The sequence below is a fragment of the Pelodiscus sinensis genome, chromosome 23 (assembly GCF_049634645.1).
Source record: "Pelodiscus sinensis isolate JC-2024 chromosome 23, ASM4963464v1, whole genome shotgun sequence".
Lineage (NCBI taxonomy): Eukaryota > Metazoa > Chordata > Testudines > Trionychidae > Pelodiscus > Pelodiscus sinensis.
The window spans coordinates 7,221,479-7,240,195 of record NC_134733.1 but is presented as its reverse complement, the minus strand read 5'-3'; the positions used below and the strand labels follow the sequence as shown (position 1 = coordinate 7,240,195).

The window sequence follows — 18,717 nt, the reverse complement described above, 5'->3', positions numbered from 1 at the left end:
CCAGGGCATCAAAGGCTGACTGCCTTTCTCTTGCTCTCTGGGGGGGGGGGGGACAAGATGGGGTTTTGTGTCTGGCTACAACATCTCAAGTGTAATTAACTAAACCTGGTATAGATTGCACATTTTGATCATCTTTGTCCTTATAGGTGGGGCACATCATAGAATCCTAGGGCTTGGAAGAGACCTCAGTAGGTCATTGAGTCTAGCCCCCTGCCCAAAGCAGGACCAACCCTAACAGAATCATCCCAGCTGGGACTTAACCTCTAGGGATGGAGATTCCATCACTTCCCTAGGTAACCAGTTCCAGTACTTCACCACCATCCTAGTGAAATAGTTTTTCCTAATATCCACCCCAGACCTCCCCCACTGTAACTTGAGACCATTGCTCTTCGTTCTGCCTTCTGTCACTACTGTGAACAGCCTCTTTCCATCCTCTTTGGAAACTCCCTTCAGGAAGTTAAATGCTGCTATCAAATCCCCCCTCTCTTTTCTTCTGCAGACTAAATAAGCCCAAGTCCCATAGCCCCTCCTCATAGGTCATGTGCTCCAACCCCCTAATCATTTTGGTTGCCCTCTGCTGGACCCTCTCCAATGCATCCACATGCTTTCTATAGTGGGGGGCTAAGAACGGGACATAATACTCCAGATGTGGTCTCACTTATGCCGAATACAGTGGAATAATAACTTCCCTAGATCTGCTGGCAATGCTCCTCCTAATACACCCTAATATGTCCTTAGCCTTCTTGGCTACCAGGGCACACTGTTGACTCATATTGAGCTTCTCATCCACTGTAATCCCCAGGCCCTTTTCTGCTGAACTGCTACTTAGCCAGTCAGTCCCCAGCCTGTAACAATGCTTGGGATTCTTCTGTCCTAAGTGCAGGATTCTGCTCTTGTCCTTGTTGAACCTCATCAGATTTCTTTTTGCCCAATCCTTCAATTTGTCTAGGTCTCTCTGGGCCCTATCCCTACCCTCCAACGTATCTACCTCTTCCCCCTAGTTTAGTGTCATCTGCAGACTTGCTGAGGGTGCAGTCCATCCCCCCCTCCCCCCCATCCAGGTCATTAATAAAGATGCTGAACATAACCAGCCCTAGAATCGATCCTTGGGGCACTCCGCTTGAAGTGGACCGCCAACCAGACATCGAGCTGTCTTAACATATGAAGGATGAGGAATAGTAGGCGTGTCTCATGTGCCAAAATGAAATATTGACATCTTTGAGTGTTTCTTATTTTCTGTCTTTATATGATGCTTCCTGTCCTGTGAAATGGCATTGGCACTGAACTGAATTCTTAAGTCAGAATTAATTGTCAGGCTTTTCTAGCCAGTATTTTCATTGGTAGCATAATAATAGTGTTTAGGTGAACGTTTGTACTTTAAAGGAATGTTCTTTTATGTTCTCCCATGTACCATGACAACAAGAAAGCATAGCAATAATCAAGCTCAGGCAAGATTCCTGTATGGTACCCAATAGAGATGGAAGGACAGAGGAAAAGTCTCAATAATTTACAGTGTTTTTTTCGTCTTCACAACATCCTATAACAGTGTTTCTTTGCTACATTTTTTCATATCAATGAAAGGTATTTTTTAATTTGAAATTCATTTGACTAAATAGTAATTCTTATGTAATGATGCACAAGGAATACTTTTTTACCCTTTTTTTTTGGGGGGGGGGAACTTTTGGCTTATCAACATACTGAGTGCTTTTGACAATCTGGCTATAAAAGGCAGTTTCCTCTACCACTCTGAATCCTACCTAAACTCTGTATGCTCATACTAGTAAAGAGACGGTGCAAGATCACATTGCTTATGCTTGTTGATCCCCACAGCGGGAAGCTGGTTTAGTTATGAATTGTTTGTTAAAGATTTGGTATGGCTGTCTCAGTCTAATTCCAATGAAAGTTATGAGTAGTAGAAGCTTAGAGAAATTTACACTGGGTACTATTAAATTTCCTTGATGTCTCCACCCATTTTATTTTGAATAGTAGCTCATCTAAGTGTTGATGATAATCTTGTGTACTGTTCTGTTTTTCTAAGGAAGCACAAGTTTGAAATGTGACTCAGCTGTATCATAAAAGCAGTGTTAGTTCTTTGCAGGCTACTCAGCATCCTGCTATTTTGTTAGTTCAAGATTTCATACTTTAGCTGCTCCCTTTCTTAAAAGGCACACAGTTTTTCACTTTCTGCCAAGCTATGTAAGATTCCTAATCACGTGATTGTAGAGGCAGCTTGAGGCTTGAAAATGCAGTGATTGAATACATTTGGAATGTAATGTTGCATCTGGGAAAAAGGGGAATGTATCCTTAGTTTTATCTTGACTGGCCCTTCATGTTCTAATAACTATAATAGGAGCCTGTAAATCTGTGAATGTGGAAGGTAGTCATAACATTGAAATGCCTGCCTTCAGTAGGGAGAAGGGAAAGAGTATAGTCAATGCTGAAATTGTGCTTTCTGAATTTTATGTTAACAATTCTAGTGGCCTTGGTCTAGACTAGCAATAGCCTTTGCTCAGTCGGTATGTTCATTTTAAGTTGGCAACATTTGCCTCTCCAGCTCTGAGAACTACTTTAGCTGCAGCTGGAAATCATAGGAATTGGTGTTTAAGCCAAGAACTAATTTTATATTTGAGACGGTCAGAAGCAGCTGTCTAGTTAATATCCTGCAGCACAAATGTGAGGACCTGGTTGCCTGTAGTCACTTCCCTTCTGTGCATTATTGTCTTGGTAATTCCTGTTACCCCTGTTTCTTCAGAGCAGCAAACGTCAGTGCTTCAGTGAGAAGAGCTGATTTGCTTTCCCACTCTAGTTCTGCCAGGAAGACTCTCATTTATATTGCAGAGGTGATGCTGATTAAGCAGGCTGGCTTTCTCCTCTCTCTCCCTGGAGAAGAGGGAAAGAAACAACATATGTGTTGAAGTGCTACAGAAGTATTTTCATAGGCCTCTCACAGTAACTCCTGTTACATGCAGAGTCCACCAGATTGCTTAGAAGCAAAAGAGTGAGGGGGTAGAGAATGGCTAGCATAAAATTGTGGATTACTACTCTGTATGTTTCATATGTCTGCTCTGCACCAACTGCACAGTATTTAGCACCTTTCCAAAGGTATGCTGTCATTTTGTTTGCTTACTGCTATACTCAAATGTAAAATAGCAGCAATTCCCCAAAGTCCTTTAAAATGTGTGCTACTGCAAATACAGAATGATTTTTTGACACCATCTAATTTGCTTGGAAGCATCAATAGAGGATTTAATCTTCAATTAAATCCTTCTCATCCTTCTTGTTTCCCTCCTCCCCAAAAAACAAAAGTCTCAGAGGTTTGTATTGAGTGGTGGGGAAAATAGACTGATTTTTCTTTTCCAGATGTCAGTTCTGACAATTTTTCCAGGCATTACATCACTCACCAGCGTGGCAGTATTGAATGCATTCTGAGGTGTAGAGCAAGATGACTGTACTGATCAATGATTTTGATGAGGACCCTGATTTGTCAGACTCTACTATAATTCCTGATTTATTTTCAGAAGAAAAAATAACTTTAGATAAAAACTACCACTGTTTCTCTTGGAGAAATGGATAAGTATACAATGAAGACATTTTAATAATCAGTTATTTAAAAGATGGCATTCTTTCAGTCTCCACAAAAATTATCTTGAGTTTCTACTTAAAAGAATGGGAGCTGTATGCTTCCTTTCCATGATATGCAATTAAATTATGGCATAAGGATGGAAAAACTAAAACAGTGAGATTGCTGTGGAATGATGGAAGTTACCCCATAGGCTGTATATATATTATGAGTGATAATTCTGACTGTTTTCCAGAATGACTGAACCTTTGAGGATGGAAGCTAAAGCATTTTGCTTGCTTTTTGGGCTTACAATCAGTAAAAAATATAGGGATGTAATATTTACCAAAAATATATTTTCCTGCAGAACTGTGTTTGGCGTGAATGCAAATAATGGGTTAAAACTCTACCTAAATATAGCTATGTTCACAATTTAAGTAAAAAATTTCAGATCTCTTGAGGCAGCTCACTGCAGTTTTCCTAATATCTAGTTACACTATCTTGTATTCACAACTGACAGCATACTGGCAGCAATGCAGTATGAATGACTAAAACCATATGACACTTCCTTAGTGCAGAAGGGAACCATATTATAGGTAGTGAATTTAATATTAAGCAGTCACAGTCCAGAAGTTGAGATGACCAAATGAGGTTTGAAAAAATAATGAAGTTACTTTTACATGTGATTAGCAGCCTAAATGCAAATAGCACATTGGTGAGGAAAGCTAAAATATTTATGGCAAATACAAATTCCAAACTAACTATTTCAGTGTGTTTGGCAATAAATCATTGGCAGAGAAAAAACTATTGGGAACATCCTTCTGTACCACTTGAGCATTCAATTACATATTGGAGAGTTCTCCTATGCTACTGTGCCGTGTATCTCTGCCCTGCAGAGACTGGGGAAGAGTAAATGTAGTCAGCCTGCATTACAGGCTGAACCTCTAAAATCAGGGTCTGTGGTCTGGGAGAAGCACAGACATTGCTGGACCAGAGATCCCCAACTGGTCAGATTCAGAAGCACAGCCTGGTTTGGGCTGGCAGTGGGGAGAGCATCCCCAACGGGACTGGCATGGTGGGGAGCACAGCCCTGGCCCTGGCAGCAAAGTCCAGCCCCAGCTGGGGTCGGAAGCAGAGCGGGATTAGCGACCAGGAATGCAGCTCTGGCTGGTGTGGTGGCAGCAGAAGTTCTCTCAGGACTGGGGGTGGGGAGCAAAGCCTCAGCCAGGGTTGGAGGCAGCATGGTTGGCAGTCAGGAGTGCAGTCCTGGCTGGGCCTGGTGGTGAAGAGTGCAGCCCCAGCCAGGGCTGGTGTTAGTGGGGCCGGCAGCTGGGCGCACAACCTGGGCCAGTGCCATGTGGGGTGCAGCCCTGGCTGGGGTTAGAGGCATCTGGGCTGGCCCCTGTCCGGGGCTGGTGCGGTGGGAGATGTAGCCCCAGTCAGGGCTGGCACAGTGGGGGGCTGGAGGCAGTGGCAGGGAGCACAGCCCTAGCTGGGAGCACAACCTACAGCTGAGTGGGGAGCTTAACCTCCCCTTGTCTAACAAACTCCATTGTTTGGGGCCACTCAGGTCCCGAGATTCCTGGACAAGAGAGGTTCTACCTATGGTGCAGGGCCTAGTCAATGCTGCTGTTAATGCAACCTGAATGTATAATATTCTAATGCATTAAGACTGAAAACTGCAGCACACCCACATCTGCCTTTGTTCTTCCCTTCTGAAATGATCAATTTTGGCATTCAACAGCATTTGAAATACATATCTACTAAAATCTGTGGTGGGACTTATGAAACAGCAGTAGTTCCCAATCTTTTGTACACGTGACCCTTTTCACATAGCAAGTCTGAGTGTGATTTTTCTCTCCTCTTCTCCCCCCGCCATAAGTTAAAACACTTTTTTTAACACTATTATAAATATGGGAGGCAAAGTAGGTTTTGGGATGGAGGTTGACTGCTCACGACTCCCATGTAGTAACCTCTTGATTCTCTTAGGGGTCCCAACCTCCAGTTTGAGAACCCCCCCCATGATACAGTATGTGAATTTAGAGTTGTTCAATGTGACATAAACATCCCATAAAATCCAGTCACCTTCTCAGGATTCTTTTGTAAACTGAAAATATGGTGAAATTATTCATATTGGAAGACTTAACACTGTGCTGGCAAGGTTATGAAAGTGACCCAGAAAATGCGCACACCCTCTCATTGGAACATTGCTAATCCTATCCTATTTGGATTAAAATAAATATTTTTTGGGGGTAGAACTCTACATCCATAAGTTTCATCTTCTGATTTACTTGTACAATTATTTTCATGGGAACAAAAATAACTTTCTTTGTATTCCTTGTTATATTTAGCAAGTACAGGAATGTTTGTCATTTTGTAGACAGTATTTACTGAATTAGTGCAAGCAAATTTCTTAATGGTAGCAATCAGTAATACACTATAACTAGGCTTTCAAATTCCCAGGCATTGTCAGAGGGTTGGTTTGAATGAAAGGTCTGAGCAGATTTTATGACCTGCTGCATTCCATAGGATTACTTAACGGAAACTTTCAGTTGAATGTTTAGCTGACTAAGTCAGTGGACCCTGGTTCCTTTTAACTGATCGTGCCAGAAGCCAAGCTTCTGTTAAACTATAAAAAGAAGCTTTATTCTAAATCGGAGAATCCCTTGTTGCCTAATGAAGCTACTGCTTTTTGAGGCTTAATTGACTTTAGTGAGCCAGGAATGCTTCAGTCAAATTTTCCAGAGATAAAGATTCTGCTTTTATTAAACCTGAGTGAATAAGGAGCATTGGGTAGAACGGTTTCTCTTCAAGAATAGTTGCACAAGCTTGGCCCAAGGAAAGGGATAAACAGCAATCCTGTGAATGTTAAAATCCACTGAAGGAAAGCAACTTTGATGCCATCCTCTCCAGAATTTACCTTGCATAATTCTACAATACTTTGTTCAGCACATGAACTGGGAGATGACTGCTAGATATTTTCACATTAATTCAGAGATGGAGTCATAATTCAACAACATTAAAGTGTCAGTTATAAATTGTAGGGTTAAATATATAACTTTGGAATATATCCTTAAAAGGGCACAGACTTAAATTTTTTCAAATGCCTTAATGTTTATATTAGATTAGGATTATCATACAGCATTCAAAATTTACTAGGTATCCTGTTTAAAAATAAATTCTCAATTAAAAAGGTGGTGTACTAAAATGTACACCTTCTGTAATAAAATGGACTTTTTAAAAAAAAAAAAAAAACTTTTTACTCTAATTGCTCTTTGATCAATGGAAACATAATCAGTGTTTAGTTGATTCAGGGTTGCCTAAATTGCAGAAAAGGTGTAGCAAATGATGAAAAGCTGCAGATATGCAACATGAGTCTTTGTGGAGAAAATGGAATTCTGTTTCAGGACTGATGCATATCGGCCATTAATGAAGCAACTGTTTCTCTTGACCTAACAAAGTCTGTATTCCTATTAGACCTGACTGGGTTGTTTGCAAACTAGATAGAACATAAAACCATGTAGTAGGGTGACGAAATCTTTAAGTCTTAAGAAATTGGTGTGTGTGAAATAATTAGGAATGATTTGAATAGAATAGGAACACCTGGTAGATGAGTTGCAATGGATAAATCAGAAAAGAAATGGAGGGTAAGCTTATTGGTGGAGTACTTCCCACCAATACCATATGATATGTGATAAATGTAGGGAAATTATTGGTGACCATCAAGAATGATACAGGGGCTTAAAAGGAGAATAGTCTTCATCAGAAGACATGGAAGATGAGAGGGAAAACTTGAAAAAGAAACGAGAACATAGAAGTGTTAAAACACTTAAGTGGGAGAGAGGTGCTAAAAAGGCATCTTGCTTAATTCAAACCTCCTTTGATTTATGTGGGATATCAGCTGAAAGGATAGTATCTATTAAATTAGTACTACCAATTAGCATTTTAAAAATAAATGAAACCAACAACACCAAGATCTTCTTCAGAAAGTTGCAATTGGAAAGGACTGGATCTGAACCTGGTGACAGACTTCTTGGCATACTTGCTTTCTTCAGTGATTGTGCTCTATTTTTTTTCTTGCTGACCTCCTGTGCTTCTCCTGTTTATTTTTGTCAGACATGTCACAAACAACAGTATTTTTCAGATTTATGAACTTGCTGCTGCTATTTAATAGGCCTTAAATTTGACAGACCAGGTCTATAAATTTACACACAGAAATATTCATTTTGTATATATTTATACTCAATATCACATCCTAAATTGGTCCTATTCACTAGCATCAAAGTATATTTAAAGTACTGACTGACAAGACTTAGGCAAAAATAGACTAAGCTATTTAAAACTAAGTTAGTTCTATGACTTTAGCGTTTTCTACATGTGGTAATGTTAAACAATTTTCATCTCTTCTTCTCTCCTGGACAACCAAACACCTTGTTGTCACTTACCACCTCCCCATTTCCTGTGCTTGGGAACTAGAGTTTTGATTCATAACTATGCACTGATGAGATGGAGTGTGCAAAAAAACTTTCTGTAGTGGCCTTCCTCAAAATGCTATTCTTTTTAAAATAGCGTGTGCTCACCAATCTGAGACAGATGGAAAGCTTTAACTCCCTTAATGCCACGCTTGTGCTTCTAGCATGTGACAGTAACGAGGCATATATGTTATGTATTATAAAGCATTAAGGACATCCTTGCAGCATAGATCCTCTGCTTGGAACTATACTATGACTGGAAAAAAATAGAGTTATTTGAAGATTGTCAAGACAAAGACTTATATTCTCAGGGGTTTATAGGGCTACATTTGCTGACTTGTCTAGATTTTCAACCTATTGTTGTTGCAGTGGAAGTGTTCTGTTTTTATATATGTCCACATGAAAATAGTGTTAACTGGTCAGCTAATTTAACTCTAATGACTACTTTGAAAATTGGCAGTTTGTGTGTGCGTGCACATGTTGCTGAGACGGAGGGAAGCTTTCCAGTTGACGCCTACAATAACTGATTTTTTTTTTTATTACAAGTGGTAGAATAAGATCTTTGACTGGAATAAATTATACCAGAAATGTTGATCTAATCTCTGTCTGCAAATCGTTTTTTTCAGATGGGAGGAGGAACTGGCAAAGCGAATGAGTCTGGAGTCTACGGTAGAAACCCTTCAAGAGGTGGGTTATGAGTGGGATTTGGACTTTCCTAGTACTGTTGCTCTCCCCCCCCCCCCCCCTCCCCGATTCCTCCAACTCATGAGCTAAAATATTTGTATAGTGTAGGTTTTCCCCCTTTAATCTGATCATTTAAAAGTAATACTTTGACTGGATTAATTAATCCTGTAGTTATGGCATCTGAATTATATCCTCTGGATAAAGCTGTTAATATTTGAAACCTTAGGTTGCTTGATACTCAATTTTGTGAGTGAAACAAGAGGAATGTCTCTATTCACCTAGTTCAATCTGCAAGCAATGCATCTTTTTTTCTTTAGCATATACAAGAAATGGGATGTAAATCATGTATCAGTTGTTTGTGGATGGCAGTCTCTAAATTAATGACGGTAAAAGGGTACTTGTTTGGAGTGTTCAGCTGCAATAGCCCAAACCATTAGCCTCTATCTAATCGTTATGAGAACCCTTTTAACAGAACAAAACCAGCCCTTGTAATTTTTTTCTCTTAACGTTGTAAGTATCTAGTGTTCAGATTTGAAGTAGGGGAAAATATGCAGCTATGACCCAAATTTTGGACCATATTCCATTTAAATATTCTCCTCTTCTTCACTCTCATTATACTCTTGGCTGAGCAGCAAGGTAGCCAGTCTTGAAACTCACTCATGCCCCCCCCCCTCCCGCCACTTGCATTTTTGTAGCAGTGGGGCTAATGAGGTTGGTACAGGTAGACTCAAGCCAATATTCCATACCAGCTCTTTTCCATATTTGTGAAACTTTGTAGCTAAGTAAATGCTTCCACTTATATAGCTCTTCACTGACTCTCTCTCTGTCTCTCATAGAATGCTCAAGAAGCTGAAGCTCTCCAGGAAGAGTTACATGAAAAGATTGAGCGGCTGAAAGCAGAGCTTGTTGTCTTTAAGGGTCTGATGAGTGATGTAAGTACCCTGGGAAATAGTGGCCTATTCCCACCTGCTTTTGTGAAATCTATTCCTGTCATGCAAATGGCTTCATTCATAAAAAGGTTATGGTCTTAATGAGTGCTGCTTTGTAGTTAGTATTATGGCTGCCGTTATGATCTAATGCATCAGACAGATCACCCTCCCCCTGCTTCCTGTCTGGTCTGTGTAGAGATGCATTAACTTGCTGCTTAGCCCATAACCTTGACTTCCCATTCCCTTTTCACCAGCTAGCAATAATGGCATACAAACTTGCAGCCACATGCTATTAGGGTAAAAGTTCAGCCGTTATGCAGCCATCGGTACTCTTATTATACAGATGGATTTTGATTATAGGTATACAAGCAGTTCTTATAAAAAAGGAAATCTAAAATGGCTCTCCCAATTCTACCTTTGCGAAAGGTTCTTAGAGAGACTATCTCAGTTTCTGTGTCATTGGATATGGATTTGTCTGCAGTGCTGCTGTCACCTTTTAGAAAACTTTTATAAACTGTGTATATCTCTGGGTTTCTACCATAGTTCTCTGAGTCTATAATTTCTCCCAAAGATGGGGGGGTGGGTGGGGGGGGCGCACATGGTAGTTCTGAGAACTTCACTTCAGTTAGACAATATGCTATGACTATAATCAATCAGTGTGTAGGAGTACTATTGAAATATAGGTGAGTGGAAAATGTGCAAGATGAAAGAGCAGGATTTTAAAGTACACTTGGCTTCTTTTGAGTAGTGAATGCCAGCAGTGTAGCTATGATTATTCATGATGCATATCCATTTGTAATTTTATAAGAATTTTCTTGGTCTGATGCAAACTTGCGGAACCTGCTACCTGAAGTCCCATCCATTTTCTCAGGGCTGCTAGGTCTACTCTTATAAAATTCAGCAGTTCGCTGACCACCTCTTTGGATGGTTCATTAAGAAAAGAAATATTTGCTGGATTAAATACAGTCTGAAGGAGAGCAATTTAGAGAGACAAGATGGGTGAGGTAAAATCTTTTATTGACTCCTCTTCTGTTGATTGAAGAGACAAGTTTACTTAGAGCTCTTCAAGTATGGGAAAGGTAGTCAGTGTGAACTATTTGTTAGAGCCGTATCTGTCACACACAATAGAAAATTAGAGTGGATAGAGGGAGGTAGTGCTTCCTCCAGCCTGTTTGAGCTCTGCAAATTAGATGTAAATAGAGTGGTAGAGAAGGCCACAAAGCTGTTGGGGCAAGTGGTAACTGTTTTTATATAATTGAAGACGCAAAAAAGCCTAATTAAATGACTTGCAAGAGGTTTATTTAATCTGTTGAAAAACAGAATGACAAAAATTTTGATAGACCATTTAGTTAAATGTTTTCATTTTTGTGTAGACATTTTTCTGAACCCAAACTTTGATTTAACAATTCCCCAACCTTCCCTATTCTACTTGTATACTTTGTGTGTGTGTGTGTGGGGGGGGGGACCAGGGGGGGGGAGGAATTGCTAAGTAAATCAGAAAGGTTTTATTTGTAAACATATTTCCTCTTGGAAAGTAGTGCTTACAGCAGGGGTGCAGAACGTTTTGGCTCAGGGGTTACTGACCCACAGAAAAATCCTCATGGATATGGCCCCCGTCTAATAATTAGGAGAATAAGATATGAAAAATGCAACTGGTGGCAGCAGGGCTCCGCTCCTCCTCCAATCCCATGGGGGTCCAAGGCTCATGTCTTCCCTCCAGGCTCTAGGGCTCTTCTGGGGGCCCGGGACTAGTGGATTTTGTGGGGGCCCCCAGGGACTACAATGTGGCCAAAAATGAGGGGTTGTAGTGTGGGGAGGAGGGAGGGTGCGGGATCAGGCTGGGGTTGGAGGATTTGGACAGGAGAGGGTGCAGAAAGGAGGCAGAGGATGGTGGTGCCTACCTGGCAATCACTCTTCTCCCCCCAATCCTGCAGAGCTTCCCTGCGCTGCAGTTCCCGGCACAGCACTGTTTCCTTCCTCCGCCAGGCAGAGCCTGCAAGCTGGATGCCAATCACTGCTTGTCTGGATCTGGCTTGAGAGGCTCAGAGCTCTCGCCTCCATTCCCCTGTAGCAGGGAGTCGGCACTGGAGCTCTAGCCACACAACCCCCCCATGTGCTGGTTCAGTCCACCACAGGAATGGAGGCAGGGCAAGCCAAGCCTTACGGGCCAGAACCAGACAGGCCATAGGTTTCCCCACTCGTGGCTTATAGGGTAATACACATCTCTCAGTATTTTCTCAAATATTATGCAAAAGCAAGCTATGATTTGCATTCGGGCGAGTTCTGTATCCCAGAAACTCTACTGTTGTAAATGGAGAGCATCTCGCAGTCATGCAGCAACATTGCCTATGGGGGAGAAGGAGAAGCTACATAATATAAATAAATGTCCGTCTAATCAAGGGCGCTGTTTCAGGAGAGCAGGGTGGGCAGCAGCCATGCATACTGGGACATGGCTTGCTTTTCTTCCTGTTCCCCTGAAGATAAGGGAGCGAGGGGAAAGTACTTGGATTCTGTAAATTACTCCTCTGCCTCCTCCCTTCACTAGTCAGGAGTGAGAGGCATGTACAGAATCCAAGTACTTTCCCCTCACTCCCTTATCAGGGGAACAGAAAGAAAAGAAAGCTGTGTCATCATAGTAAACTTGGCTGCTGGTCCTCCCTGCTCTCCCGACATAGTGCCCTTGTGTCTGATGTGCAGCATGATGTGATGCAGTGGCATACAGTTCTCTACTGGGACAGAAGACAGATTCATGAGGGTATATCTTTTGCTCTGTATCAAACTCACATGAACTTCTATAGATCTAGTCCTGTTCTAACTTTTTTTGTGATAGACGTTGAAGTTGGTGTACAATTTTTTCAGCGCAGAATCTGACTAAATTTTCTTTAAAATGAAAAGCTAATTTCCTATCTGAAATGGGTAAAAGTGAAGTATCAAATCCCACACCTTGTTCTTAAACATGTTTCAGATTTTCCCCCATTGTAAACCTTCACTGAGTCCATAAAAGTTGACTTTTGCTGGGTCTCTAGGAATCTTTGCTGTGGGACTGAATATCTCAGTAGCTAGTGTTCATTCTTACATTTGCATTTATTGGAATCAGATTTGAAAGTGTTAATTCCAGTAGTGTCTAATCTAGACTGTCCTTGTGCTGCCTTTCCCTGGGGAACAGGCTCAGTGTGGTGTAAGAAAGATGTGCTCTGGGTTTATAGAGATACTGTGGGTATCTCTTCTCTCCTAAACTGTATAAAAATAGAAGATAATCCACTACTGTCCTTCCTGCAGCCCATGACCGATCTGGACACAAAGATCCAAGAAAAGGCCATGAAGGTGGACATGGACATCTGCCGGCGAATCGATATTACAGCTAAGCTGTGCGATGTAGCACAGCAGCGCAACTCTGAAGACGTTTCCAAGATATTCCAGGTGATTAGGCCCTGAATTTTCTCTAGGGCAGGACAAGATGGCAGTGGGAGGGGGGAGAGAAGAGGGAATGTTGGGGAGTTTGGGCCAGGCTCAAACTTCATCCAACTTTCTCAAATTCTTTTGAAATTTCTCTCCAATAGACTTCTTTTCGTTCTAAATCTGTTTCCAATTGCAGCAATGATCCACATACTCTGCTGAAGTATTAAGACTTCAGAGTTTATAGGAAGTCTTCAGAATGCCCCTTGAAAAATACTATTAAAGCTTGGTGTGATAGTTTACAAGTAACTAGAGAAAAAACATCCTGAGATTCCATGTTTGTCTCCATCAGATTTGCTCTCTTCACAAGTAAAATGATTTTAACTTCATGCACTGCACTTGCATCCTGCAGTCTCCAAGTTAAGTTCTTTATTTTTAGCTCATACATTGATGAAAAATAAACACATTCTGGGACTGATGGTTAGTCAATGACACTTTGATATGTGAGGGAGAATCAGGCCCGGTCCTAGGGCAAGGCGAGCAAGGCAAATGCATTCACTATACATTGGCCAGGCCTGGGGCCCCACTCTAAGTATTCTGCCTTGGGACCTGCAAACCCTTTGGCCAGGCCTAGTGAGAATAGAATACCATTTTCTTTCTCATAGCTGCATTGGCTCTGCAGTACTAATGGGAAAAATGGTAACTTATTTTGCTTCAGAAGTGAGCAGCTATAACTCAGAATACACGCACGCACGCGAGCTATTAAGCAAGCAAGTGCCTTTAGCATAGTCACTTTTTTAATCATTGGCCCTTCCAACTTGCCTCAACTTCCCTTTCTGTCTTCTGACTTTTGTGCAGCCCTTAGTGTCTACTTAACAAACATACACTTCAAAAAGGGAAAAAAAAGTCCTTGTCCTTCTCTTGAGCCTTCCACGTGGATATGTCTTAAGTGTGATGAAACTTTCATTCCAAATCAACTTTTAAATGTCTTATAAAATGCTTAGCTAAGGTAAACATGAGTTTTTGTTACATTTTTTAAGTAATCGGGACAGAAATTGATTCAAAGTACCTATTTGATAGTGGAAAAAACTTTCAGCTCCCCTGTATACAGCAGCATTCCTTTTTTCTAAAGAGATCTTGTCTTAACTTTGATAAGTGGTAAAACGGTGCTATTGCTCTAAAATTTTGACAGTTTTGATCAAGTATACAGTGGTTAAAATCATCAGCACAAAGAGCAACGCCAGTATCAGATCTGAATGGTTCATAGTTAGCAAAGTAGTGAATATTAAAGAGGAGATTTGGCATTTGTGTGCTTTTAGAAATGTGTTTAGACTACTGCACAAACGTTCATGAGTATTTAAGATGATGTAATGAAGATCAACAGAACAAAAGAGTGATCCTTCACTTCGCAGGGGTAGCTTTTCATTATCTTTGCACATCTATTTGCAAATCTGTCCAAGTACTTTCACAGTTCAATTCTTGCTTATCTCTTGTATTGTCAAACTGATGACTAGCCATCTGTGACAGTGGGGGTGAGAGTGGCAAAGGAATCTAGATTACCTTTTAAAGAGTGTTGTGTATTTTCTGTGAGTGTTCAGCTCTGAAAGCATCAGGCTTATGATAGTAGTGGCAAGAGAGGGAGAGTACTGTCATTGCTCTCAAGCCTGCCGCCTGGGCATTTTTGCCAGCTTATGCGTGGTCCCTGTATTGTTCTAGCCTTCGCATGCTCTTCTGTAGTCCTGATAATGTCAGTACACGCTATGTGTAGAGCTCTGGCAGTCTGCAGCTTGCTTTGCTCTGTGCTGTTTTTTAACTGCTTGCTTTTGTTCTATGTTCACCACTTGTTAATAGATCTGATTCCTGTCCTTAATGGGTGCAGTCACTCATGTACCTGAATGACTGAGAACTGATGAACCGTTATCTTTCACTCAACCTAACACTTTTCCTTTCTTATCTCTGCACCCTTTGGCACAGTACCTAAGTTGAACCTTCTAGTCACTGCTCTTCTCTCTAATTAAGGTGGCTTCCAAAAAGAAAGAACGCAAGCTAACATCTGATGACGACCTTTCTGAGCAGGATGGAGACAACAGCAGGCTTTCTGATGATGAAGTCAGCTGTTCTTTGAACATCACAGATGAAATGAAGCGAATGTTTAACCAGCTGTAAGTATTCTGGAGAGTAGGATATCTTTAATGTGGGATTTTCAGGTCAACTGAGGCCCCAAATTTAGATTTGTTGTTACACTCCAAGACCCCAGAATGCTTCCTCTAATTTTCTAAACAGCCAGTAAAAATAGTTTTTCACCAAATATTCAACATTAGTTGAACTGCAGAAGTTGAAGTGCATAAGACTTAGTGAAATTTAGATATTAACAAAAATGGAACTGAACAGTTTATTTTCCCTGTCCACATGCTGTAGAATACAGAAAGCAAGCAGCAGTAAATAGTGAAATTAGACTTTCAATAGGCATCCTGCTTGTAGCTAATGTGTAACATATTAAAAAACAAAACTCCTGCCATTTTTATATGGTCTGGCATAAATGTTAGAGATTTCCAGAGTTGAGAGATTTTTTCCTCCCCTATATCTGCTATTGCCAAAGTGGAGTGTGACAGAGTGAGCTTTGAATAGATGTACTAGTTTTCCCTTTACAACTTTGCTAAAAGCTCAGTTCATAATACAAATACAGGACTTCTGTAGGAGGGCTTGGCATTAACCTTAGTCAACAGTCATGGTGATTCTGCCTAGGAATTCCAACACCAAAATACTTAATACAGAATCCATAAATGTTAAGGGCCACTAATGCTGGAACAGTTTAGCTCAGGACTTGTATGTTCTTGCTGATTAGAATTAGTAAGGCAAATTGCTGTTTTAACCCCTACCTCCAAAAATTGGGGGCGGTGTTAGCAGATCGATAGCTCTGCTAACAAAGACCTTAGAACCATCCTGCTGTTATAGGACAAGATAGTTCAGGAAGCCTTGGGCAAGAAGCTCTGCAGTGCTTCTTCAGGAAAAGATCGGCATGTGCTTCTAGCATCGGCCACCAACTGTGGCAGGCATGTTCTGAGGGTTTTGTCACATCTTCAAGCTGGCTGACTGTGTCTCCTTGAGAGGAGGAACACCAGCAGATGCACAAGCTCTGTCCTTTCCTGGAGTTGAAATACCAAGTGAATCCTGCTTGTCTCATGAATAAATACATTGGGGAACGTGGATGGTGCTCTGTGCTTTCCTATCCAACATAAGACAAAATATAGTACTAGATAGCAATGTTCAATCTCTAGGGTTCAGCCTCGTTGCTTTCTGTCCTGGTTGGCTGCTACCAAAATAGTCACTACATGCCTTGTATAACAGGAATTTCCCAAACTGGACTGTTGTAAGTGGCTCCCTTGTTAATGCTACTCCAAATTTGCACTTGATGGGATTGGGGCTCTGGGCTACAGCCCTGTGTGGTGGGGCCATAGCGAGTCTAATGCTAGCCATACTTGGTGGACCCTCTGAAACCTGCCCATAGCCCTTCGAGGGGATCCCAGACTCCTGGCTGAGAAATATGAATCTAAATTACACTGAATGGTCATAGGTTTCCCTAAATGACCCTTGATAGTCAAAGGTATTTCAAACTTGCATCTGTTTGTGGTAATGGACTTGTGTATTGGGTTACACACTGCCCAATAACCTGACTCATATCAACACCAGAAATGAAAATAATTTGTTTTTGAACTGTAATTAATGAGGCACATCATTAAAGCACTATTATTGGTGAAAGGTCCTGAGTGTTCAAATAAAACAAATAACCATCTTCGAACAACGAACATAGCTGAAGCAGGCAGTAGTTTAAATTGAGAAGTCTTTGTCTTCTCAAACCGTGAACTCTTAAGAGTGAAAAGTACTATGACTGAACAGACCTGAGAAGGGCATTTAAACTACAATTTTTAAAAATAAGCAAGGCTGGTAATCAGTAGACATACAGTCCGTGTTTGTCCTCTTGCCAAGTTTTTATATTTTAGTAAGATACAGAGTTGGACTTAACTTCCGGCTTTATGTGATCATCTTAAAAGGAAATGAACTCAGGAAACAAAAATGTGTCTAAACCTGAATGAGAGACTATAAAACAAGAAGTCTTTTATTCATACTTCCCTTTAGCAAGGAAAAGGAAAAAAAAAGTAGCTAGAATAGAATTTCAATTCTGCTACTGTTAGTGTCTCAAGTCTCTTCTTTCTTGTAACTTTAATTTACTTAATTAACCAAATTAAAGGAATTCTGCCAAATTAATGATTGCAGGCTATTTTTAACCTATGTTAATGAAACTTTTACTCAAAATAGAATTTTAGAGATCTTGTTTACTTTCTCATTCGCTCATTATGCAGTTTTGTGCCTCTGTTTAGAGAATGAAAAGAGTGGAGTCAATTTCATTTGTTCCACAGTTGGTCTCTTTCATGGAACTGCAACATTTTATTTGCAAGTGCTGCAGGCAGAATGTTTGTATTAAAACTTTCTATTTGACACTTTTATTTTCTGTAAAAATGTGTGGGAACCATTCTACTAGCCTTTGCTTTTGGAAACTTTTAAAACTACATGTTCAGTCCTACTTGATTTCCTTCTGAATAACAGAGTATAGTTCAAACATTTTTGTGGTTTAGCAACTGTTTAGTGCTGAAATAGTAAAGTTAAAGCACCATCTAGAGCCCAAAACTGGAATTGTATGCATAAAGTAGAACTCATGTCAAGATTCTCAGACACTATTGCAGGGTGGGGAGAGGTCCAGGTGTGAGAACCTTGCAGACAGAGCAGCAGAGCCTATTTTAATAGCCTATACATTCTCTCCCTTCTGTCCTATTGTTTTAATGTATTGCTTTAAGCCTGTTCTTTTGGAGAGCTTTCCAAGGCCGTTTGAAATAATTTTCATGCATTTTTTTTTACTGCTTTTTTAACAGGCGTGAGACATTTGATTTTGATGATGACTGTGACAGTTTAACATGGGAGGAGAATGAGGACACCCTCCTTCTCTGGGAAGACTTCACTAACTGCAATCCATCAATTGATCTGCCAGGAGAAGTAAGATGAGTTGTTTGATTTCCCTCCCCTCCCCCCCCCCACTTGTTTCCCATTTATTTCCTTTAGGGGATGGCAAACTGCAGCTTATCGTGCGTAGTCATGCTCAGCTTTTGGATCCTTGGCTGGTGATCCAGTTTGCCAGAAAACTTACTTTTATTCAGATCCTCTAACAGTTGTTGCCTTTGGCTTTCTTTCTGATACTGATCTACTCTCCATCTTGTCTATTTGCTCCTTCAAAACTTCAATATAATGTTAAATAAAATACAAGATATGTCTTCTCATGACTTATTGCTTTAAATTTTATCCTTCCCATGCTGACACTTGCTTATTATCTATTGAAGACATTTAACTACCTTTGGCTGTAAGCTCCTCCACTTAGGGGCTGACATATGTCTTTGTGAAGTACTATGTACATCTTTGGTGCTATGGAAATAATAGCCACATGTCACAGATGTGCTGATCTTGAAAACCTTGGCCATCCAGGTATTTCTATAACATTGTATTTGTTATATGTGGTCCAGACAAAGTGGAAAGACTGGAATTAATAGGCGGGATAAGGTCTCTGAGATTTTCTGAAGTGATGGATCCTTATGTTTCCATCTCTCCTTCAGATAAGGCCACCTGTCAA

At 40.7% G+C, this 18,717-nt stretch overlaps 1 protein-coding gene across 2 annotated transcripts in view; it reads left to right on the top strand.

The window, feature by feature from the left end:
- The window catches only part of IFFO2 (intermediate filament family orphan 2), a 58,004-nt gene that overhangs the window by 27,553 nt on the left and 11,734 nt on the right, over positions 1 to 18,717 (top strand). For both annotated transcript variants that reach the window (XM_075906468.1, XM_075906467.1), the window contains exons 2-6: positions 8,658 to 8,718; positions 9,552 to 9,647; positions 12,924 to 13,064; positions 15,060 to 15,202; positions 17,969 to 18,089. In XM_075906468.1, the coding sequence (XP_075762583.1) occupies positions 8,658 to 8,718; positions 9,552 to 9,647; positions 12,924 to 13,064; positions 15,060 to 15,202; positions 17,969 to 18,089 (562 nt within the window). The remainder of the gene's footprint in view (positions 1 to 8,657; positions 8,719 to 9,551; positions 9,648 to 12,923; positions 13,065 to 15,059; positions 15,203 to 17,968; positions 18,090 to 18,717) is intronic.